The sequence below is a fragment of the Peromyscus californicus genome, unplaced genomic scaffold, assembly GCF_007827085.1.
Source record: "Peromyscus californicus insignis strain IS unplaced genomic scaffold, ASM782708v3 Scaffold_4__1_contigs__length_199733344, whole genome shotgun sequence".
NCBI lineage: Eukaryota > Metazoa > Chordata > Mammalia > Rodentia > Cricetidae > Peromyscus > Peromyscus californicus.
Genome location: NW_026294562.1, coordinates 22,316,494 through 22,343,125, shown reverse-complemented (window position 1 = coordinate 22,343,125; position 26,632 = coordinate 22,316,494). Strand labels below are relative to the sequence as shown.

Below are 26,632 nucleotides of genomic sequence, written 5' to 3'. Positions count from 1 at the left end.
TCAGGCAGGAATGAAGCAGAGCTGGAAAGGGAGAGGCACTGAAGCAAAACCATTGACTACTGGGGTCATATTGATGTCCTTTGGATGAACCAGAGACTTCAGCTTGAAGTTCTGCAAAATGGTGGTCAGGAACAGAAAAAGCTCCATGCGAGCCAGGCCCTCTCCTGCACAACTCCGTTTTCCTGGGGGGAAAAGAGACAAAAAAAAAAAAAAAGGTAGCCATGCCTTCCTTGTACATAAGTGAGTGTGAGATGCCCTGTGTTTGTAACTTGATGAGTGGTTAGATGTATGGATGAAGGAGAAGACAATTAGTTAAGCAAATAGACAACAGTGGGTAACATTTAAGTAACAAAGTCTTAAGAAATGAATCATACAAAAGTCCTTATCAGCTTGGTTGCTCACATCTGTCATCAGAATATCTGTGAGACTGAAGGATGGTTTATGAGTTTGTTATCAAAATAGCCTCAGCACACATACTGCATGTATGAAGAGTCAATATTCATGACAAGCATCCTGATTGGTGGAGCAGCAGGAAGTTGTGTGATCACCTTATGGTGTGATGCCAGATCTACAAGGATTCCATGATCTCATGTGATCTAATACTTTCTTGCATTCTGAACTAAGAGAAAACATCCTGCTTCAGTAGTTCATTATTTTTTAAATAAGTAATCATGTTTATACTGTGTGGGACAATGAGCATGTCAAAGCCAGTTTTCCAGAGGGCCCAGAAGATTGCTCCTGATGTCCTGGAATTAGAGATATAGATGATTGTCAGCTACCCAAGATGGGTGCTGGGCATTGGACTCAGGTCTGTTGTAATGGCAGCAAGTTATCTTAACTGGCTAGCCATCTCTCCAGCCCATCCTTACCAGTGAAAACATGGCCTCCCACAGCCAAAATTCCAGCAAGGAATTTGCTCACACTGTCTCACCTCCAACTGAGGAGCAATTAGCTGTTTATAGCTATTAAGAGACAGAGAATAAGTTTTCATCATGGATGTGGTTTCAGATGTGTTATCAATGCTTGTGAGAATGTCACTGATCCTTGAATTTACTAGAAGCAAAGAGTGTAATCAGTAGGTTAAAAATAGAGTAGATGAAGATGGGAGAGAGAGTGCTTCTGGGAGTAATGCAAAGAGTGGAAGGAAGTAGTGTGCGTGGTTTTCATCAAAAGAAATGGGACACATGTATGAAAATCAAAAACAAATAAAACCATATCTTAAAACGGCAAGCATTTCTTTTCCTGTTCTGTCGAGTTCTTTGAAGCAGGTAGAAAGTAATCAATTAGTGCCACCACACTCTCATAAAAACCAGAGAGGTAACAGAAATCAATAAACAAAACATCCATCCAACAAAGACAAAATGAGGTGTCGGCACCTACTAGTATAGTCTTCTCAGTATGCCTAGATGCCAGTGTAAAATCACATCCAATAGCAACCAGGACAATATGTCTCCACCAGAGTACAGCAACCTTACCACAACAGGACTGAATATTCCAACATAGCTGAAGTACTGGAAAAATATCTCAAAACAGAGATCCTGTTATATGCAAACACACTGGGAAAAAAGACATTGTTTTCAACAAAATGATGCTTGTCAAACTAGATGGCTGGCTGTATGCAGAAGAATCCAAATAGTTCCATACTTACTACCTTGCATAAACTTAACTCCAAATGAAGCAAAGACCTCAACATAAAACCAGATACACTGAAACTGATAGAAGAGAAAGTGGAAAATAGCCTTGAACTCATTGGCACAGGAGAAGACTTCATGATCAGAACACCATTAACACAGGCACTGAGTTCTACTATTAATAAATGGGACCTCACGAAACTGCAAAGCTTCTGTAAGGCAAAGGACATTCAGATGACATGGTAGCCTAGAGAATATCAAAAGATTTTTACCAACTCCACATCCAGTCCAGGACTAATATCCAAAATATATAAAATACTCAATACTTTTATATCTAGTATATAAAAAGACACAAATAATCCAATTAAAAATGGGGTACAGATCTAAACAGAGAATTCGCAATAGAGGAATTTCAAATGGCTGAGAAACACTTAAAGAAAGACATCAACATCCTTGGTCATGAGAAAAATGCAAATCAAAACTACTTTGGAATTCCATCTTATACCTCTCTGTTGTAGAATATTTGTTTAACTAGGCAAAGATGTTTTACATTTGTTTATGCTGCATTTGTTTAACTATGTAAAAATGTGTCATATTTACATTAATTTAATAAAATTAACCTGGACTCAGAGAGGTGGGGTTAGCAGCTAGTTTACAGGAAGTAGTAGGGAGGAGTGCAGTATGTTTTTTGTTGTTGTTGTTTTAGTTGGGGTGGTGTGGAAGGAGAGAGGCTTCTGGGGACACCAGTAAAGAGAGAAAGTCAGTTTCTTCTCTAACTTTCTGAGCTAACAAGTTTCACCCTAGACTTTGAATCTTGAGTTTTATTAGAATGATAGACATTTAGTTAAAGCTACCTTTAATGGCAGCAACAGAGCTATTGTCTGGGGGAACAGAATTCCCCCCAACCCATGGCCTGAGTGGCCCAGCTGCTAGTAGTTTAAAGCACAGCTACTCTGATGAAGGTAAAACAGCACTTCTCAGAATGACTAAGATCAATAACACAAGCAACAGCTCATGCTGGTGAGGATATGGAGCAAGAGGAAGATTCAACCTTTGCTGCTGGGCATGCAAAGTTGTACAGCCATTATTGTTGAGTAATATTAGTTTAAGATGTGTTACATTCATTTATGCTGTGGAATATTTGTTTAATGATGCAAAGATGTATTGCATTATTTCAGTTTGCATTTGTTTAACTCTGTGAAGCTGTTACTTTACCTGTCTAAAACACCTGATTGGTCTAATAAAGAGCTGAATGGCCAATAGCTAGGCAGGAGAAGGGATATGTGGGGCTGGCATGCAGAGAGAATAAACAGAAGGTGAAATCTAGGCTAGGGAAGAAGAAGTGAGAGGGAGGAGTGAGGAGAGGAGCAGAGAAAGACACCAGGGTCCAGCTACAGAGTAAGAAGGAAAGAAAGATATGTAGAATAAAGGTGAAAAGCCCAGAGACAAAACATAATTAAAGAGTAATGGGATAATTTAAATTAGAAAAACTGACTAGAAATAAGCCAACCTAAGGCTGGTCATTCTTAAATTAGAATAAGTCTTCCTGTGACTATTTGGGAGCTGGGTGGCAGGCCCCCTAAGAGTAAAAAAAAAAAAACTATATACTATGGAAACCAGTGTGGCAGTTCCTCAGAAAGATAGGAATCAATCTACTTCAGGGTCCAGCTGTATATACCACTTGTGCTGGATAGTTTTATGTCAATTTGACATATGCTAAAATCAAATGAGAAGAGTGAATCTTGATGAAGAAAATGCTTCCATAAGATCTGGCCATGGGCAAGCCTGTAGGCATTCTCAATTAATGGATGGCAGAAGGCCCAGACCATTGTGATTGGTGTTATCTATAAGCTGGAGACCCTGGATTCTGTAATAAAGCAGGCTAAGCATGGTAGAGGAGGCGAGCCAGTAATTAATACCCCCTCTATAGCCTATAAGGTGGAAGTATAGGCCAAATAAACCCTTTTTCTCCCCAACTTCCTTTGGTCACGATGTTTCATCACAGCATTAGTAATCCTAAGACACCACTCCTGAACATATATGCAATGGACTCTACACCCTACCACAGAGACACTTACTCACGTATGTTCATTGACGCTCTATTCATAATAGCCAGAAGTTAAAAAACAGCTTAAATGTCCCTCAACAGAGGAATTGATAAAGAAAATGTGCTACATTTACACAATGGAGTATTATTCAGATGTTAAAAACAAAATAATATCAAGAAATTTGGAAGCAAATGAATGGAAGTAGAAAAAGTAATTCTGAGTGAGGTAACCCAGACCCAGAAAGATAAATATGGTCTCTATTCACTCTAAGTACATATTATCCATTAAGTAAATGATAACCAAACTATAACCCATAGACCCAGAGAGATTAGGTATAAAGAAAGGTACTAGTGGGACACACATGAATCTGGGAAGGAGAAATAGAATAGATTTCATGGGTGGACTGGGGATGGGGGGACTCTAACAGAAGGACCAGGTGGGAAAGGAGAGGGACTGCAAGGAGAGACAGATAGAATTGAGGGGCATTTGTGTTGTAATATAGAAACCTAATCAGTAGAAACTTCCTAAAATATATGAAGGTGAAGCTTCCAGTACTGGTACTGGGTTACATCCAATTGAGATTTTGGCCAAAGGGGTCCCATGAAAATCTCTAAACAACTCAGGCTGTTGCCAAGAAAATAGGTTGCTCTCCGCAAACTGACAGCAAGACCCCACTGATGAAGACAACACCCACACAACTCATGGAGAGGTTGATGCCTACATATAACCTTCACCCCTCTGTTCTATTGTCTTTGGTACAAGAAGGTACTCTGCAGGCTACCAAAGGAGAAATGTATACACCAACTCAGCTACAACACCTTTGATTTACAAGGCTGTCCTTCCTGGAAAATATGCTAGGGCAATGGTAACATAAATCTTAAGGGAGTAACTAACCAATATTTGATTTGATTTAAGGCCCACTCCACAAGATGGAACCTTGTAGATGGAAGTTTCTGTCCCACCCAGCCCTACAGCCATTCAGTCTCAAATAAATACACAGAAGCTTATATTAATTATAAACTATTTGGCCTATTGTTCAGGCTTATAACTGACTAGCTCTTATGCTTAAATTATCCCATAATTCTTGTCCATGTTTAGCCATGTGGCTTGGTACCTTTTCTCAGTTTAACATTCTCATCTTATTTCCTCTGTGTCTAGCTGGAGACTCTGTCTCTGCCTTTCTTCTTCCCAGAATTCTCCTAGCCTGGTCACTCCACCTACACTTCCTTCCTAGCTACTGGCCAATCAATGCTTTATTAAACCAATAGGAGTGACAAAACTTTACAGTGTACAAGAGCATTATCCCACAGCAGAACCTATATCTGACACTGCTTTTGTGACCAAGAACCAGAAAAAATATAGCCCAGAGACCTATGGTAAAACCAAATACTACTGGTCTTTAAAAATAAAAAAAGTAAAAAATAAAAATAAAAAGTAAAAATAAATAAATAAATAAATAAATAAAATAAAAACAACTCCTAATGATATTCTACTATACTCATAGATCAGTGCCTTATTCAGCAACCATCAGAAAAACTTCCTCCTGTACCAAATAGAAAAAACAGAGAGACCCACAACCAGACATGGAGAGAGAGAGAGAGAGAGAGAGAGAGAGAGAGAGAGAGAGAGAGAGAGAGACCTAGGAACACTAAGTTCTACATGGGATATCTCCATCCAATCTTTCCCCCTCAGAGCTCAAAATTTGATCTTAACACAGCAATCTCATCATCAAGGAAGTCATGCTTCTGATTATTCAAAACTTAGACCCTTGGGAGATACTGCATAAGTTCACACAGACCCTCATGTCACTGAAGCCATGGAAATAAATTTCTATTACCTGTTGAGAAAGGCATGAAGTAGTCACTTTTCTTAAAGTTTCCATTCTTATCTAGAAAGTGTCCAGGGTCAAATACCTCTGGGTTGGGGAATTCCTTGCTGTCATGCAGGACTGACGACAGTGATGTTACTATGGTTGTTCCCTGCAAACAACAAACACAGAGACACCCAGGTACAAAGAAATCATTGACCTAAATGCATAAGGGAAATAACCTACTTCACCTTCCAATCCCTAGACAGGGTTAAGTGAAAAGAAGAGCAGGAACATTTCAGCACACAGTATGTAAGGAGCAGGAAGGAGTCCGAGACCCATTCACAGTGATATAGTTACCATGCCTCCAGTGACATCTGAAGTCAGTACTTGGATGTTTGGTGCTAATTATTTCAAGTCTGTTCTCGATTTCCTCAGATTTGGACATGTGTGTCTCACCATCTGCTGCTCTCACATGGTTCATCATCTGGTTTTCACAGGTCACATGGATTATGATTGCAACTGAAGTGCAGTATTATATGTTTGTGGAACAGGAAATCACTCATGAAAGTATACAAACAAAATCTAAAGAGTCTGATATGATAGTTTTCTATCATTTGCATGTGATTCGTGGTAGATGTAGATATTACATGTCATGTAAAGAAGAGTCTACTCTCATATATAGAATCTGTGTATGTAAACACATACACACTCACGTACACACCCAACAAAAGCAAAAAGGAGACTATTTGTGAGGTGAAGGGTACTAATGAAATGGGACAAGAAAGAGGAGAGATATTAAATATGTCATGATAGTCATGTTCTCTATGTAACAGCTAAATAAAAATTGTTCTGAATATGTATGTAAATAGTTTGTGCTGGTGCTTCCAAGTTTTCTTCAGTTAATACACATACTGACCCCTATCACTCTCAAATTTCTCTCCTTTTTTAACTTTTATTGATTCTTTGAGGATTTCACATCATGCAGTCTGACCCTACTTTTCTCTGTGTCCCCTTACATCTGTCCTTCTGCCCTTTCAACCTCCCCTCAAATCAAAACCAAATTTAAAAGAAAAAAACAAAACAAAAAAGAAACTTGTCATGGAAGCTGTAGTGTGGCCCATTGAGTCAACATTTTGCTCTTTAGTCCATTTCATTCATCTTTACTTGCAAGTGTTCATTGCCATGAGTCACTGGTCTGGCTAGGGGCCTCTGGTTTCTGCTACATCACTGACAATGGGCTCTTACTGGGGCTCCTCTTGGATATCCTGTTGTCCTGTGTCATGGAGATGCTGCCGTTTTGGATCTGTAGGTTTGTACCCTTCACATGCTCTAACAGTTCGTAGATTTGATGGATGTTGGGGTGGGTCAACTCATAGCCTTGGTTCTGGGCCTGGGTAGTAGCTGGGTTGGTCAGCCCACTAGCTTTCCCTCATCATCACTACCTGGGCCAGGTAAGCTCTCCATCACTGCCTAGGCTAGTTCACCAAATGCAGCCTACAGCAAGGAGCAGGGCCAGTTCTACTTTCAGACCCTCAGATCTGGGTCCCCCACACTTAAATCACCAGTGCCAGCTCTACTGTTTTGCCCAGGCAAGGGTGCAGGGCCTTCTCTCCTGATTGTTGTGCTGAAATGTGGTGATATTTTATTTGTATGTTAATAAATAAAGTTTGCCTGGAGATCAGGGGACATAGATACCCAGCCATAAACAAAAAGTTAGGTGGTGGTAGCACATGCCCTTCATCTGATCACATGGCAGGCAGAGTCTCTGTGCATTCAAGAACACCGCCAAGTGTGGTGAGACACGCCTTTAATCCCAGTACCAACCATAGAGACCTGGAGGTCTGTACAGACAGGCAGTGACAAGGAAGTGAGGTGGCTGGGCTAAGAGCCAATGAGAAGGCAGAACAGCAAGGCAATAAAGGCATAGGTTAGAAAGGAAGAAGCTGGTTCACTTGGGAAGCTACAGCAGTGGTGTGGTGAGCTAAGGTCAGCTAGTGGCTCTCACTATTTCTCTGATCTCTATGGCCTTCACCCCTGTATTTGGCTCTGTGTTTCTTATTTAATAAGACTGTTTAGAATTTTGTCTACAGCTAGTTCTCTCATTCTTGTGACCCTGGGGCTAGCTCTCTGACCTGCCACAGATAGCAAGGGGCAGAGCAGGGAAGGCACCTTTCCCTCACCCATGTCACCATATGGTAGACCAGGGGAGTGGAGTCAGCTCTGTTGCTCTCCTGCCCTCAGGGCTGGCTCTCCTGTATCCCTGACAACAGGAAGCAGGGCCAGCTCTCTAGTGTGCTGCAGCCAGTGAGGGTCAAGGCTAGCTCTCCCACTCTTGCAACCCTGGGGCCAACTCTCTCACCTGCCACAGGTGGTAATGGGGGAGGGCAAACCAAGAGATGGTGAGGTCAGCTCTCCTGCTCTCATGCCCTCAAGGTCGGCTCACCTGCATCCCCCAACCACAGGGTCAGCTCTAGTGTGCTGCCCCTAGTGTGCACAGGTGAGGTACATAAACACTTGCGGTGAGGCGTGGGACCACTCTTCCTGAGTACAAGGGTGAGATCTCCCCTGAGGGATAGGGCCAGTTTATCTCCTGCTGTATCCAGCAAGGGGCAAGGCCCACCATCCCAGAGGCAGTGAAGGGTGGGGCCTGCTCAGAACAACATGGTTCCAGTGACCCTCATGCTGACACAGGCCATGGACATCATCACCACAGACCCCAGGTGCCTGGCATGTGCTCAACAAAGCTTTCATGAGACCGTATCCTGTATTTTCATATCAACTGAACTAAACGTGTTCTGGTAAAGAAGTTACTCACCAGATTTCTAAGAGAGTAGAGTCAGCCATAAAGTCGTGATTATTTCTGTATCAGGCAGTTCCAGTATGGAAAGGAACACTATTTCAGTTCTCAAGATGCAAAGCGAACAGTCACATCATGAGCCATCAGCCAAGAGATACAGGATTATGAGCTTTAAGCAAATGCAGTACTTGCCTCAAGCAAGACTGTAATCATGGCAAGGGGCTCTAGGACACAGGTCATTCCTGTTTCATTCTTCAGTCTATTGACCATTTAGCTATAAGGACTTAAACTAAATGTTGTTATACTGTGCATAGACCCCAATAATAAGAATCATAAATCATATTTCAGGAAGATCTTTTGGCAGATCTTAATCTAATTAAAACATTTTTCAAATTTTCTAAAGACATCAGAATTGACAGGAAAAAATTGATAAGAAATGAAATAAGTATTTGCATTAGATTAGTTGGACCTATTAATTCAGTCATCTCTCTCATAATATTTATGCCAACTTCATCTGTTCTCTGGGAAAGTTCATGAATCCGTACCCTAACTGACCGATATCTGTCTCTGCACTCTTCTAGTTTCTTGTTGCTCTCATGTTCCTAATGTCCTGATTCGTTTTTACAAACTTTCAATTTTAGTGAGCATAGAAATAAAAAATCGGACTAATGCTACCTGGAATTCATAAGTCAGTTCAATCATAACATAAACTGAAATAAAAGACAAGAATATAAAAAATATAGATAAAAATATTAGCCAGGAAACATCTTGAAATTCCACCACAAAAATTTATAGATAAACCATCACCTGTAGTTATTAGAATTATACATAAGTTTGGGTTAAAACAAAAAAGATCACCCATGATTGAATCAATTGTTTGTATTAACCAGGTCAAAAGAAAGGTGGAAGTTCTAGAAAATGATCATCAGAAAACATGGATTACTCAGTAAATTTCTAAAGAAAATATTTACAAGCTACATTATGGGGGAATGAAGAAAGCATAAACTAACATATGACATAGCAGCTTTTTGATGAGTTAAAGCATTCAGGATATAAATTCTTTCCAATTATTTGGAGTTTTTTTTTCTCTCAATAAAAATTTCAAAAGTGTCTTCAGGAAAATTTAACAGTAAGTTGGAAAATACACACAGAAGTATGTATGCAAAAGATTTGTCAAAACAAAATTTGGAAGATGGAGTAGCTGTGGAAGCATCATTGCCATGTCCCTGCCTACTGTGGAGTTGCCCTGGAAATCATGGAGCAGCATAAGAACCTGCAGCACTGTGTGACTTAGAGGACTGAAATCACACTGTGAACCTGGGGGCATCAAGAGGTCAGAGGTGCAGCAGAGAAGAGACAAGCTTACCTTGGGGATAAGGTAGTTCCTGAACTTAATGTCACAGGTCACTGCATGGGGAATGCTGTTAGGGAGAAGATCAATGAATCTCTGGACTTCATGAATCATGGCATCTGTATAGGGCATCTGGCTCCTGTCCTGCATGCAGGGGCTGCGGTGTCTGCCAACCACACGATCAATCTCTTCCTGTACTTTAGCTGGTTATAAACACGAGAAATGATGGAACAGCAGGAAAGTAGCATGTCTGTCGCAATAAGTCAGGGCAACACAGTGCACAACCAAGGTGCCCAGCATTAAGAGTATAAACGTTGAAAGAACCCCCGATGAGTACATTTAGATATATAGAATGCAAAAGTATGGATTCACACCATCCTCATACTACATAGCTGCTACTTTGGGTGCATAAGTATGTACTGTGTGTTCACGTGTGTGTCGACAAATACACAGATGCATGTTCACATGAGTACACTGCATGTGGAGGCAGAATGAAAATGTCAGATATTCTTCAGGAGCCATTCCATTTGCCTCCTCATAGGGTCTCAGGGTCTGCAGCTGACCATTTAGGGTAGACCCTCTGCCTGGTGTGCCCCTCAGTTCTGCAGTCTCCATCACTCCAGTGCAAGATTATAGGCATGTTCCACCACAATAAGCATTTTTACACGGATTCAGGGAAAAGTGATGTGTTTGTCACAATGATGCAGTACTACATGGACATGAAGAAAGCACCTATGCTGCATTGTAAATGTACATTTCTTGTAAAGGAATAAACTTATGTAAACATAATTTTTATTATATATACTTATAGCTTTATCAAATGGAATAGATATCATGCTTCATTATCATATACTAATTATTTACAGCCATATATCAAATAATATGTAAGATAATTAAACATTTCAAACAATAAAATACAGTACAATTAACCAGATATTACTGTGATTAATAAAAGACATCATAAACAGTTGTTAAATGTGGGCATGTACAATTTTAAATGATAATCCAGTTATGTTCCCATTATCTAACAGTGGTCAGGGTTAATGTCAACAACTACTTGTGAAATATATTCATATTTTAAATAACTGCTTCTTACATACTCAAATATATATAATATCTATTGAGTTATTGATATCAGAAATGAAAATATAAGTTATACCTACATCTTGTATACAAATGTATAACTACAAATAGATAATAAAATATGCACCAACACAACATAAGTACACACATACACACACACACACACACACACACACACACACACACACACACACACACACACAAATATACACACAAATATAGTGAACCTGTCACTTCCCTAACTGTTGATCTTGAGTTATAATACTTAAACCAATATTCATTATTGGAATAATTGTATTTATATATATACTCTGTATTACAAAAATTACAGTAGTTTTTGTTATTGATATGCTTTGTGACTGAAGTATGCCTCTTCTTTTTAGCTTGTAATCAACCCTTTATGAGTTAGCATTATTTACAATTATTAAAGTGATGCTTCCACCCCAGGAATAAAAGCTCAGTTAGTGAGGAAGCCAGACCATACATTTCTCCTCATTTGCTGTTCATGCCTGCAGCATCCATGGGGTAAATACATAATTGAGAGCTTTCTAAATCTGATCCCCAAAAACCAATCTGAAACTCTCACCATCTTTCATGGGCTGTGTAGATTTCTAGAGCCCATGACTTCCAAGGACGTTGCGTTAGACAACAGGACAGAAAACACCCCCCAGCGTTTCATGAAGTAGGGTGTGAAATTTATGGGGTGCGTGGGGGTTTATTCCTTCATTTTATCAACACCTAAGACACCACAAGCTTCTCTTGAGAATTATGGTGCTGTCTCAGTGTGAATCAGGGATCTCCCTGAAGGATTTTTCCTTCTGTTAGACCTGGTGTTTGGAAATTTCATGACTCTTTGCCTTGCAGTGATGATTTTATTTTATTTCTTCCAATGGATATTTGGAAAGGATTGCCTATGAAGATGATAAAATACAGAGATCTTTACACTGCATCATTGTCTGGAGGTAGATCCAGTTGCCGATATTCATGAAATACAATGGAGAAAGGACCTCTCAGACTCTCCAGGGACTCAGCATACCCAGTTCTCCTCTTTCATCCTACATTATTCTTCCCCTGCCATCCACTAAATGTTCCTGTGCACATGGCTTCTTGTACTCAGTTTATTTTGAGAATAATTCAGTGTTTTCTTTGTTGGAAACTGTCACCTGCAGGATGTAGGAACTATAGCTAGACAAGCCTCTGGTTTCTATCTGGCTCACATTTAGACTCCTTTAATCCAAAAGGGCCCCTTATGTAGAATGGGTAGGGGTTGTTTTTCTTATTTCACAGCAAATCTTCAGCCATATCTGTTATACTATTCTCTTCCAGGCTTCTTTTCCCTCACTCCTCATTACTATTTTGTTTCTGGAATTTGGTAAATGCTTCTTACTTGTTTACAGTTGTCTATTTTCCTACTCTAAATACATTGATTCTCTTTCATTTCAGTGCACATTGGACACAGGATATAAGTTGTATTTCACATATGGTGATCAACTGGTCAATTTAAAGATAAATTTCTAAAATAATGTTATTTGTAAAATAAAATATTTGGGGCACATTTTAAAAAATTGTTCAACACACTGAGTGGTGGTGGCACACGCCTTTAATCCCAGCACTTGGGAGGCAGAGCAGGCGGATCTCTGTGAGTTTGAGGCCAGCCTGGTCTATTGAGCGAGATCTAGGAAAGGTGCAAAGCTACACAGTGAAATCCTGTCTCAGAAAAAAAAAAGAAAAAGAAAATAGATTTTCCTTCTCACATAATACATCCTGATTAGAGTTTTCCCTCCTCTGCTCCTCCCAGCTTCCCCTGCATCTCCTCCCCCATAGGACTACTTCTTATGCTTCAGTGAAGCGAGTTTTCGCCAAATCAGATTTATTAGAAAGAAGAAAGTCAACTGCAAGAATTTGCCGCTTTAAAGCCAAATGTTGGTGAATACAGGAAAAGAAACAACACGCTAAAATGTGCCAGTGGTGCCTTCCCCAGATGACATCCAAGGAAACTCAGACAAAGAACTGGGTTTGATGGTGTTTCCTAAAGATAGGGTCTTTTCATTTCTCTCACCCTCCTCCCTACAAGTTGAGGAACAGAAAATTCAATACTGAGGTGTTGAATAGCAACACTCAGGACACTGGCAGCATCTTCCCATCACCTTACAGGAACTCTGTGCGTCACCACCTGAGTCCTCACCTGTGACATGTGGGTGCTTCAGCAGGAGCAGGAAAGCATACCTCAGCGTTGTGCTTATTGACTCTGTCCCAGCACCAAACAGATCAGTCACAATCACTATCAGATTTTCAATTGTGTACTTCAACTGCTGACTGCAGCTTTCCTAAGAATGGTGTTACAAAATTATCTGATAATTTGTTACTGACACATCCAATTACAACAAATCTACAAAATTACAAAATTTCATATTGTTGATAACACAGAATGTGGACTGTACACTAGTAATGGCAACCAATGTGGCATTTCAGAGCCTGTGATGTAGATAGTCAAAATCCACTCATGTGCAAGCACTGGAAGATGCAATAGTGGTAATAAGGCAATAATACTTCTCAAAGAATTCTAATGAGTCACTTCTATTTGTACCAATGTTCAAATAAGAAAGCAAATCCTAAGATTCAAGTGGAACTGTGGAGAAATATCTAAACCCCACAAACATGAAAATCTACTGCAGACTACAGCATGAAATTAGCGTGACATTAATCACAGATCAAGACCCAAAGAGCTTTGAGGTCCAGATGTGCACAGACTCACATGTGGGCAAAACTGCCTTACACATGAAATAAAAACTTAAAAATGGAAAATAAAAGATCTTGTAGCTATGAGACTGTATAATGTCTGTTGAGAACTGAAGCTATTTTTCACAAAGGTAAATATGAAATTACAGTTTAATCAGAGACACCAGTATTGGGATATGCACACAGAAAATGAAAACATGCCATAAAGAAATGCATGCACACATGTTGATAGATAAATAGCTCAAAAGAGTCCAATGGAGAAACAATGCAAAGACACATGAATGATGCATGAGTGCATTGTGGTTCTCATGCTTGTAAATGAAGTTTGCTGTAACAGAAATAAAACAGAAAGAAACTGAGCTGAGAGGAACATCCAAGATTTTATAAAGGTGCAAGAAGAAAGAAAGCAAAGCCTCGTATACTCTGTCAGAGATACAAAGGAACGTCTATATAGAAAAAAATCACAGTGACAGTTACTAATAAAAATGGAGGAAGGGGAGTGATGGTTCAGTGGCTGTGGTTTGTATTGTAGCGCGCTGGAGGATATTGAAACTAGAGAGTTGGTAGTTAACAGTATTTGTGGATACATTAAATACCATCACAGTGCGCACAAAATGAGTGACTGACATTACATGTGAGATTTTCCTCTGTTTCTACAAATGGCATGTATCCTTACAATTATTGATGGATTAAACGCAATGTCTGTACAAATCACTACTAGCCTCTTTGAAGGAACTGACAAGCTTATCCTACAATTCATATTGGAATTTAAAATATCCAGAATGGTCAAGCAGTCTAGAAAAAGAAAACAGCAAAGTACAGGGACTCACAAAAATCCTGGATTTTAAATATTACTAAAATGTTTTATTAATGAATAACTTGGTACATTAAACCACTAGCAAGGACAAAAATGATGAATTGAGCAAAACTGATTCCCACAATCAAACCTGCATGTTTATTGTTTATTGATTTTTGGTAAGAGTGCCAAGGAAATTGCATAGGGAAATGTATTTTTCTAATTGCACAATGATGACACAGTTAAACCTCACAGGATATACAATGGTTACCAATCTCCAACCCCACTGTGGCATATTTATCTGAAATTATACTCAATTAAAATTTATTCTTCTATCCACATACTCTATCCCATTCCACACCTCTCTCTACATCATTCAGGCCTTTTATATTTCCCATAGCATCTACAATTGCAAATATATTCAGATCAATCATGTATAGGATGTGCAAGTAATCCATACACTAGAAGATGATGCCAATGTTCATGTTTAAGACAGAACAGTTTATTATTTGTGATCAGGTTGAAATTTGTTTCATATTATCTGCCTTTTGTGTTGTCTTTCTACTCTGCTAGATTGTTTTAGCTTTTCCTTTTGGTTTTTAATTTAAAGAAAAAGGCCAATGTGCACTTATTAACAAATTCACTTTATTTCTTCTAGGCATACTCATACACATAATAGATATTAAATTGCTTTTCAAATGATATTGGGCTGCTCTTTAGGAATCACTGGTAAATAAGTATTCAATGAACTATAATCTTATAGAACTTATCCAGTAAGTGTATAAATGTATATTAACATGTAATTGTCATACACATATATACGTGCACATACAAGTGCATACATGTATATATACCCCTAAGTGTATAAATATATGTTAACACTTTACCTGCCTTCTTTTAATTAGGTAATAATCAATGAAGTCCCGAGGATTTGTAACATCTGATGATTCTCCATGTTCTTTTATTTTCTTCGAAAAGTAACTTTTCATATAAGAATAATTTTCAAAAAATGTATTATGACTTCCTGGACAATAATCAAGCAGAGCAGGAAAAGTATTGCAAACCTACAAAAAATGCAAAAATTTACTAAATGAATACACTGTAATGATCAAATTAAGACACATTTATAGCACACAGCAAGCCTCATTTGCATTTATAGCTTAGATATAAATGTTCTCCTTGAGGAGCTGGTTTATTTGCATGTATAACAACTCTCTATTCTCATAGAGAGATGTGAAGGAGAAATCTCTGCCTAAATGGTCAAAGACCACAGTAAATTTTCCACATTCATGAATCTTTTTAGTGTAAAGCATGTTCATGTCAGGTCATTCATTGATGGTTCATATAAATTCTTTCCTACAGGTTTGAAATAGCACGTGATGCAAATTACTCACACTCACACTTTCAGATGACAGTAGAAATTAAGATGGTTGGGTGACCTGATTTATAGTAGAAATCTAGTGCCTGAAGATTTTATTCCTACCAACTAGCTTTTCACACCAAAAGAGTATGTAGAAGTGGGTGGGGCTCAAAAATGCCTTGAAATCATTGGCCATCATAGCCCTTAGGGAATATGTGTGTGTGTGTGTGTGTGTGTGTGTGTGTGTGTGTGTGTGTGTGCGCGCGCGCGCGCGCGCGCATAGGACATGCAAGTGATCCATACACTTTCTTCCAGGCATACTCACATACAATAAATATTAAATTTATAAAACAAAATCATATATACATATATATTACAGTAATTCCTTGTGCAATGGACAGGAGATGCCAATGCAGCACTGGAAAACTCTGTGGGGCTGTTTAAAGTCCAAGCACCATTAAACCATTCATCTAGTCATTTCTACCTGTCACCATGTCAACTAGGATCCCAGCTGATGCATCAAACCACTGAAACTACTCAGTGTTCCCTGGCAAGTTTCATTGCCACAAATATTCTTCCTCTTCTAAGAGAATAGTCTATCTGAACTAAGATATCCCTATATAGTAACATGATGAGGATGTACATAATTATGGAAAAGAGACCAATAAATTTACATAGTAGAAGAATGACCTATGAGTGACTGACCAACCATTCACTGTAGAAGTGAATACAGTACTCTATAAAAAGAGCTCTTTGGAATTCAATGGTAAAATCAATGTATAGGAAGCTATCAGGTTTGAGCCATCCTAACATTTTCCCTTCTGTCTTTCTACTTGTATAGCAAATGGTTTAGACCTCCCTTCCAGATAATGTTTCCATATTAGGTTAGTTAGAACTGTGGTGTCTGGTCATCTCACTGCTTGATCCATATTGAATTTGACCTGTGAAAAGAAAGTCCATAAATGTGTTCTCAGGAGGAAAGGCTCTTGGCTTCACCTGTAACCAGGGAGAGCCCAGAATCTTGGTGTTCTCATCCAGTTTTTCCATCAAGTTAAGAAAATCCTGATCTTTGTAATCAAAACGATTCTGGAAAACAATGGAGCAGATGACATTGCAGGGAGCACAGCCCAGGATGAAGGTGGGATCACAGGGTGAGCCTGGAGAGTTGGGAACAATTGTAAAATGCCATTAAAATATACAAAGACACTCTGCCCTTGTTAACAGGTAAATTACTTTCGAAGTTTTAAGCAGTGTCTTAATTATTAATATTCTTTTGTTTGTTTGTTTGTTTTGTTTTTCGAGACAGGGTTTCTCTGTGTAGCTTGCGCCTTTCCTGGATCTCGCTCCATAGACCAGGCTGGCCTTGAACTCACAGAGATCCGCTTGGCTCTGCCTCCTGAGTGCTGGGATTAAAGGCGTGCACCACCACTGCCCGACTGTGAATTATTAATATTCTTAACAGCCAATACTCACCTGGTGAAGAATCAGCAACCACCTTAACCTTAATCTTGACTTGGCCTTCATTATCAGTGGTTAAGTAATGGCAGATCATGTCTACTGTATTGAATTATAAACATTAACCTCAGGTGGATGCTATTTTGTGAAAAAGACTTTAATAAACCTAATGTTCTAATGATCAGACCTGAGTCAATTTTGTCTTTAGACCATATAGAACAGAGAAGGAAATTGAATAGTGGAGATCTGGAATTTTGCTTTTTAGTGAATAATTGTAAGCATCATGCACCATTCCAATAAAGTGTAAATAAATGGCAACATTATAGTTACATACAAGAATAAGGAGGAACAATTTAAAAAGTAGGATATATCATTGTTGTGTGAACGAAAAAGTAATATCAACAACTGTAAATATAACATGATCTACATGATCTGCCCACATAACTAAATGATGTGACAGCCTTTATTTTTTTACTTTTTCATCCATTTTATTGTCAGATAGCCAGAGTTTATTACATAAAACTTTCAAAATAATGAGATATTTCAAGAATAGTTTACAAGTCAACTCTGGTTGCACAAATACTTGACACAGGAAACTGTCTTACAAATACATACATTTTCTTACAAGAATACTTTAATAAAGAAAATAAGCCTCTATATGTCTTAAAGCAAATTTGATTCAGTTTCTTTTTCCAATCCTTCCATCATTCTGGATTCTCTTTTATAATATATCTATAACATCCACAAAGCAAATTACACCATATGATTGCTTCTCATTCAGCTACTACTAAGATTCACAATGCTAAAGGACTTTAGGCTTCCTTTTCTGATCTTCCCTGAAAAGAAAAGAATTCTCTTATTCAGGCTTGAAGGGGTAATTTTTAAAACATTCCTTCAAAATTTGGATGAGATTAACCACCATTCTGAGTAACTGATCTTTTAGGGTCTCACTCAGGCTAGACCAGTTGATAGTTTAAACCTGCAATGTCAAGTCAATAGTTCATACACCATGAAGGGAGCCCTAAAAGCAAGGATGAAATTCAAGGATTAGGAAAGCTCAAACAATAGATAGTTATTAGAGAACACTCTCAAATTCAAGGTCTCTCCCAGGCTGGGTGTGGAAGTAGTTGTATAAAATACTGAAGAACTGAAAAAGGATAATTATTTAGGCCAGTGGCGTCTCATCTCCAAAATGCCAATGGATACAGAATCTTACATAGACTCTTAATCTGGCTGAACTCAATACATGACATTCTTTTTATGCTGTGGCTTAAATATATGCTAGTATATAGCCACTTGCCCAGAGCAAGCGATGCTCTATGCCAGGGGAACAGAATACTGACCATATTTGCCTGGAAACAGGACCCACCAGAGAAGACCTGTGACCTTCAGACTTTCCTTCCATTGTTTCTGAAAAGTGTGTGCACTTGGCAAAGCATATTGTCCTTACTTTTCAGGTAGCATGAATTAACATCAAGGAATTAGAGTGGCTTTCTAAAGTTAAGTTCTTGGGGGCTTGGGAATAATATCCAACACCCTTCTGAAGATTCCCATCCAGCTCTAGTCCAACAAGTTTAAAAGCACTTGGGGACTAAGGACAGCCTTTATTTTTAATATCCATCCCGGGGCGGGGGGGGGGGGGGGGGGGGGGGGGGGGGGAGAGACAGAATGAGGAAACAAATGGAGACTTTCCTTTTCTCATGTTCATGTTTCAACCAACTGATCTTTCTCCTCAAGAAATAAATATTTTGAGCTGGGTGTGGTAGTGCATGCCTTTAACCCCAGCACTTCTGAACTGGAAGTAGGTGGATCTCTGAGTCTGAGGCCAGCCTGGTCTACAGAGTGAGTTCCAGGACAACCAGAGCATTTAAAACTCAAGCAGATAAGACTTCTCATTACAAGAACTTACTAGATAAGTAGAATACAATGTATTATCAAAGGAACAGTCATCAATTTTCTAACACAGGAAAGAGTAAATATGAAAATAATGTGCAAAACTAAGACATGTAGGAAAATACTAGAGAGTCAATGAAAACGTTTCTCGTTTAGTTAAATGAATCATTGGATAAATTTCCATATATGTAAAATTTTGAATATTGGTGTTGAAACATGGTTTAATAAAAGATATGAATCCAAACATTAAGTGTTTTGTAACAAGAAAAATTGAAAACTTGTGAAATCATGCTATAAAAAGAGATACAATAATTGATGAAAATTCTATTACACTCAGCTAAGAAATGAAGACCATACATCACATCGCTGTTATGAAAGACTGTGAACATGGACCCTAGGATACACAAGTTAAGCAATGGAGAGCAATGTTGTTCAAAAAAATGAACATCAATATCATATAGTTTAGGTTCCTTAAGGGTATACTCGGTGACATTACCACCATTATCATTGACAATTGTCTGGTTAGATGATATGCAATAGGGAAACTACACTTGCGCTAAAGAGAAGAAATAGCTCCATAATGCAATGAAAATTAGTATGAGACCTATACTCATGACATCTCATTGCAAATAAAAGAAAGCTTTGAATGGAGTAAGAACCATGTGACTTAACACAGTCATACTAGACCAGTGGTTCTCAACCTTCCTAATGCTATGACCTTTTAATACAGCTCTTCATGTCATGGTGACTCCCAAACATAACATTATTTTTGTTGCTAATTCATAACTGTAATTTTGCTACTGCTAAGAATCATATTATAAATATCTGTTTCCCAATGGTTGACTCCCAAAGGGGTCACAACCCACAGGTTGAGAACTGCTGTACCAGACCAAGATGTAAAGGTCAGATTATTAACCTGCACTTACCATTGGTTTTCCTCAGTTCCTCCACAAGGTACTGTGCTTCCTCTTGAACACGGTCCTCAATGGTCCTTTTTCCCATGCCCAAATTTCGCAAGGTCATGAGGGAAAAGCGTCTCATGTCTTTCCACATATTTCCATTGCTAAAAGAAATTCCTGAACAAAAGGGAAAAGAAAATAGAGAGTAGATCCCAGAGACAGAAGAGGGAGCTGGCTCGTGGCAGCCATAGAGTCCCAACTGTGTCTGAGGAGCAAGTATGGATTATATTGTCCATCCCCTGGCTCACTATGGATACTGCCTAGCATACACATAAGCACATGCACACTTACCAAGGCCATTAAGAAGTTTATCCACAGCCGGGAGCCTTCCTCTTCCAGAAAACACCTCTCCATGATCAATTAGAGCTTCTTTCACTGCCTCATAGCCATGCAACACCACAGTGGGCTGTGTGCCAAAATACAGAGTAAAGACAGGGCCGTAGGCTTTTGAGAACTAGAAACAAGAAAGAAAAGGCAAAAATTAGCAATAATAATAATAATAATAATGTCACCTCATTCTCCATATAGTCGACCTCATTTAGGCTGACATTATTATTATATTTTAATGTTTTTTTTAGGCAAACTCAGTAGCAAATGTTTTTGATATCTATCATTATGGTGATTTCACTTATGTATTTCCTACAGTGGCCCAGGCAAACACCTGGTCAGTTGATCCACAGATGACTATGAAATCAATTACACTAAGACATTTGCCAGATCTCTTTGTCTCATTTCACAAATAAAAATGAAGTAAAAAAATTCTCCATTAATTTTTCTGAAACCCATTTCAAATGAATAAAAACTCAAATTGGCACTCTGCTTATTCATTATTGGATGCTTGAGCAATTTATAATCACTTCATGCTCATTACAATATGATATTGAGATCAATAGTTGGATGGCATCTGTAGGATCAGCTGTGAAACTCCCCCTGTGGAAAACTAGTGAGCCCTGTGATAAAGAATAGAAATATATCTGAGGTCATCACAAATTATTACATTCAGTTTCCATCTAATGTTACAAAAAAAATAGAGTGGGCCCATAGAATCTGAACTAGAGCATTCAACATCTGTAGAATAAACAGATTTGTATCATGTAGTGTTTCTTGCCACAGCATAGGTTTGTATAAACTGAAAATAGATTTTGGGAACTCCTATATATATTAGTCACACATTATATGTATTTCATTTTCTGTGTGAGCCCATGCCCATAAGCATTTGCTTCAATCAGACACCAGTTAGTTCTTCAGAATCTAGCATCAATGGTTAATACCAATAACAATAAGTGTCTAAAATTCTGACTTATCGATGAACTATTTCTCAATCTTGACCTTCATCCAAAAATAATGAAAAACAGTTTTAAAAAATATATGAAGAAGCATAAGAACTTCTAGGAGTTCATGATTTGTATCACAAATTGCAATGACTTAGATGTTCATCTACCTGAAACATATTCCTCATTACTGAATTCTTGACCAGGACAAGAGACAAAAAGAAGAAGAAACATAAAACTTTAAATAAGTTTTGACTATATGATCATTTTTAACAATATTGTCTCCAGTGTTTCATTGAAAATATTAGATTTATCTCCCTTTTTAAAGTACTAGAAGAGCATAAAGCATACTTACATTGGTAAAGGATTGCTGGATGTTCTTCACATCTATCTGGAGGAAATTGCCAATAATTGGGAGAGGAGTTGGGCCAGGAGGGAGCTTCCCTCTCCCAGAGCTCTGTCTCCAGAGTGAGAGGAGAAGCAGACAGGAGAGACTGAGCACCAGGACCAGGACTGGCTCCATGGACACCCTTCTCACTGACACAGCTGTGATCAGACTGCACAGAGCTTTTATCATGCAGCTGCAGAATCAACATGTTGTACTTTGTGGCTTCATTGACTCATCAGCTAGACAATGTTTAATCTCTCATCCAAGTAAACTTTGATCTAGTGATAAGACAACCCCAGTCCCTCTTTAACCTCATCCTTTTGTCAAGTTTGCTCATGAGAATATTGGGCTTAATTCTATTGAGTGGTGACTGAATACTCTTTGTTTTTTGTAAGACAAGTTGCTAAATGATCTTATTAATAAAACCCTGGAGTCAGATATTGGGGTGAAAAACTGAGAGATCAGAGGAATAGGACAAGCCATAGACAACCTCAACTCACTAACACCTCAGTCTCCAAAGAGTGTTACTTCCTGTGTACCCACCCCTATATGCCTTTCTGTTCTGCCATCTCATTTCCTCTCTCCACCCAGCTATATCACTTCCTCTTTCTGCCCAGCTCTGTCACTTCCTATCTGTCTGTACAGACCTCCAGACTTTTATGGTTAACTAGTGTTGGAAATAAGGCATGAGCCACCACACCTGTCTCTATTCCCCAGTGTGGCCTTGAACTCACAGAGATCCAGATGGATCTCTGACTCCCAAGTGGGATGGAGTATCCTTTGGGTATACGCCAAAGAGTGGTATAGCTGGGTCTTGAGATAAATCAATTCCCAGTTTTCTAAGGAACTGCCATATTGATTTCCATAGTATCTGTTCAAGTTTGTACTAACACCAGGAACATTATTTGTAATAACTAGAACCTGGAAACACCCTAGATGCCCCTCAACTAAGAATGGATTAAGAACATGTGGTACATATACACAATGGAGTACTACCCAGGAATAAAAAAAAAAAAATGACTTTGACTTCCTCCTTTCCTATTTGTATCCCACTGATCTCCTTAAGCTGTCTGATTGCTCTAGCTAAAACTTCAGTACTATATTGATTAAATATAAGGAGAGTAGACAGCCTTGTCTTGTCCCTGATTTTAGTAAAATTGCTTTAAATTTCTCTCCATTTAATTTGTGTTGCCTCTGGGATTTCTGTAAATTCCCTTTATCATGTTGAGGTATGTGTCTTGTATCCTGAAAATCTGAAAAACTTTTATTATGAAAGGGTGTTGGATTTTGTCAAAGTCTTTCTCAACATCTAATGGGATGATAGTGTGTTTCTTTCAGTTTGTTTATATGGTGTATTACACTTACTGATATTTGTAAATCAAACCATTCCTGAATATCTGGGATGAAGCTTACTTGTTTATGATGGATGATAGCTTTTATTTATTCTTGGATTCTGTTTGCAAGTATGTTATGGAGTATTTTTGCATTTATGTTCATGAGAGAAATTGGTCTTTAATTCTGTTTTTTTATTTTATTTTAATGTATTAACTCTTTTCATTTGTTTCATATGCCCACCACTGTTTCCCCTCCCTCATCTCCTCCCAGTTCTCCCCTGCTTCCCATTTACCCTCTCCCCTTCCACTCTTCCTCCATCTTAATTCAGAAAGGGGCAGACCTCCCATGAGCTTGAACAAAGCATGGCACATCAAGTTGAGGGAGGACTGAGCTCCTCCCCCTGAATAAAGGTTAGGCAAGATAATCAAGCATGGGGAACAGGTTCCCAAAAGTCAGCTAAGGGCCAAGGACAGGTCCTGATCCCACTACTAGGAGCCTTACAAACAGACCAAGATACACAACTGTCACTCATATGCAGAGGGCCTAGGTTGGTCCCATTCAGGCTCCCTAACTATTGGTCCAGAATACATGAGCTCCCATGAGCTCAGGCCAGCTGTCTCTGTGGGTTCCTCTGTCATGACCTTAACCCCTGGCCCCAGCTCTACAATCCCTCCCCCTTGTCATCAGATGGACTCCCAGAGCTTGGCCCAGTGCTTGGCTGTGGATCTCTCTGCATCTGTTTCAATCAGCTACCGGGTAAAGGCTCTGATGACCATTAGGATAGTCACCAATATGATTGATTACGGTAAGTAGCCAGTTCAGGCACACTCTCCATTAGTGCTAGGAGTCATAGCTGGGGTCATTCTTGTAGATTCCTTGGAGTATCCCTGGTACCAGGTTTCTTCCTAACCCTGAAATGGCCTCCACATCCCAACCCTCCTCCCCCACCAAGCCCATCTAACCTGCTCTCTCAAGTTCCCTTCAACCCATCCACTCCCAGGTTACCCAGGAGATCTCTTCTATTTTCCCTTTCCTTTTTGGGCTCCTGTTGTTATTTAGTCTCTCTAGGGCTGTGAATTGTAGGTTGGTTATCCTGTACTTTACTCCTAATATCCATTTATGAGTGGGTACATACCATGTTTGTTTTTCTGGGTCTGAGTTACCTCACTCAGGATGATATATTTCTAGTTCCATCCGTTTGCCTGAAAATTTCATGAGGTCATTGTTTTTTACAGCTGAGTAATACTCCGTTGTATAAATGTACCACATTTTCCTTATCCATTCTTCAGTTGAGGGGCATCTAGGTTGTTTCCAGGTTCTGGATATTACAAATAATGCTGCTATGAAGATAGCAGTGTCCTGGTGATATGATTGAGCATCCTTTGGGTATATGTCCAAGATTGGTATAGCTGGGTCTTGAGGTAGATTGAATCCCATTTTTCTGAGAAACCACCATATTGATTTCCAAAGTGGCTGTACCAGCATGCATCACCAGCAGTGGAGGAGTGTTCTCCTTATTCCACATCCTCTCCAACATAAGCTATCATCAGTGTTTTTGATCTTAGCCATTCTGATAGGTGTAAGTTGGAATCTCAGAGTCCTTTTGATTTGCATTTCTCTGATGACTAAGGATGTTGAGCAATTCCTTAAACATCTTTCAGCCATTTGAGATTCCTCTGTTGAGAATTTTCTGTATAGATCTGTACCCCAATTTTTAACTGAATTATTTGTTATACTGATACATAGTTTTTTGAGTTTTATAGATAGATAGATAGATAGATAGATAGATAGATAGATAGATAGATAGATAGATAGATAGATAGAGATAGATAGATAGAGATGGATATGTCAGATATGGGGTTGATGAACATCTTTTCCCATTCTGTATGCTGCCATTTTGTCTTATTGACTCTTTTCCCTTACAGTAGCTTTTCAGTTTCAGGAGGTTCCATGTCTTAATTGTCAATCTCAGTGTCTGTGCTACTGGTGTTATATTCAGTGAGTGGTCTCCTATGCCAATGGATTCAAGGCTGGTTCCCATTTTATCTTCTATCAGGTTCAGTGTAACTGGATTTATGTTGAGGTCTTTGATCCACTTGGACTTGAGTTTTGTTCAGGGTGATAGAAATGGATCTATTTGCATTCTTCTACATGTCAACATCCAGTTATGCCAGCACCATTGTTGAAGATGCTTTCTTCTTTCCATTGTATAATTTTGGCTTCTTTGTCAAAAATCAGATGTTCATAGGAGTGTGGATTTACATCAAGGTCTTTGATTCAATTCCACTGCTCCATATGTCTGTATTTATGCCAATACCAAGCTATTTTTATTACTATAGCTCTATAGTAGAGCTTGAAGTTAGGGATGGTGATACCTCTTTCTTCATTTTTTCCTTGACCCAGTGGTGATTCAGTTGAGAGTTGTTCAGTTTCCATGAGTGTGTAGGCTTTCTATAGATTGTGTTGTTGTTGAACTTTAACTTTAACCCACAGAGATATGATAAGATACAAGGTGGTATTTTAACTTTTTTGTATCTGTTGAGATTTGTTTTATGACCAAGTATGTAGTCAGTTTTAGAGAAGGTTCCATGAAGTACTGAGAAGAAGGTGTGTATTCTTTTGTGTTTGGGTAAAATGTTCTGTAGATGTCTATTAAGTCAATTTGAGTCATAACATCTGTTAGTTCCCTTATTTCTCTGTTAAGTTTCTTTCTGATAGACCTGTCCATTGATGAGAGTGGGATGTAAAAGTTTCCCAGTATTAATGTATGTGGTTTGATGTGTGATTTAAGCTTTAGTAATGTTTCTTTTATGATTGTGGGTACCTTTAACTTTGAAGTATAGATGTTCACAACTGAGACTTCATCTTGATGGATTTTTCCTATGATGAATATGAAATGTCCTTCTCCACCTCTTTTTATTAATTTTAGTTTGAAATCTATTTTGTTAGATATTAGGATAGCTACATCAACTTGTTTCTTAGGTCCATTTGATTGGAAAATATTTTTCCAACCCGTTACTCTTCACTAATGCCTGTCCTTGAAGTTGAGGTGTGTTTCTTGTATGCAGAAGAAAAAATAGATCCTGCTTTCATATCCATTCTGTTAGCCAGTATATTTTATACGCAAATTGAGTCCAGTGATATTAAGGGATTGTGGTAATATTTTGTTTGTACTCTAACAAATAAAGTTTGCCTGAAGATCAGAGGGCAGAGCTAAACAGTAGAGGCCCTGGCAGTGTTGGTATACACCTTTAATCCCACCAGTAGTGAGGTAGAGACAGGAATATAAGTGGGTGGAGACAGAATCTCAGCCCATTCAGTCTGAGGATTCATAGAGACAGGATCTCACCCCCTTTCAGGCTGAGAATTTGATAGAGGTAAGAAGTGGCTGTGACTTGCTCCTTTCTCTCTCTCTCTCTCTCTCTCTCTCTCTCTCTCTCTCTCTCTCTCTCTCTCTCTCTCTGATATTTCAGCATTTACCCTGATATATGGCTCCAGGTTTTTATTATTAAGACCAATTAGAATTCACTATACCAGGGATATTAATGACCAGTGGTTGTTTATTCCTGTTATTATGTTTTGTTTTGGTGGTAGTGGTGGTGGTAGTGGTGGTGGTGGTGGTGTGTGTGTGTGTGTGTGTGTGTGTGTGTGTGTGTGTGTGTTTCACTGCTTTGGAATTTGCTGGTATGAGATTATCTATTGTCTGTGTTTTTATG

At 38.7% G+C, this 26,632-nt stretch overlaps 1 protein-coding gene across 3 annotated transcripts; it reads right to left on the bottom strand.

The window, feature by feature from the left end:
- On the bottom strand, window positions 1-21,716 carry LOC128125368 (cytochrome P450 2C29-like). Of its 3 annotated transcripts, none has more exons than XM_052762723.1 (9): window positions 21,549-21,716; window positions 20,214-20,376; window positions 19,890-20,039; window positions 16,612-16,772; window positions 15,138-15,319; window positions 12,906-13,042; window positions 9,653-9,840; window positions 5,517-5,658; window positions 1-182 (listed from the first exon to the last, which is right to left on the bottom strand). In XM_052762723.1, exons 1-9 carry the CDS (start codon window positions 21,714-21,716, stop codon window positions 1-3), a joined length of 1,473 nt encoding a protein of 490 aa, XP_052618683.1. The 3 variants fall into 3 exon arrangements, with proteins under 3 accessions (XP_052618683.1, XP_052618682.1, XP_052618684.1); XM_052762722.1 differs by having other exon boundaries at window positions 12,906-13,047; window positions 15,143-15,319; XM_052762724.1 differs by lacking the exon at window positions 15,138-15,319 and having other exon boundaries at window positions 12,906-13,047.
- Window positions 21,717-26,632: the final 4,916 nt, after the last annotated feature.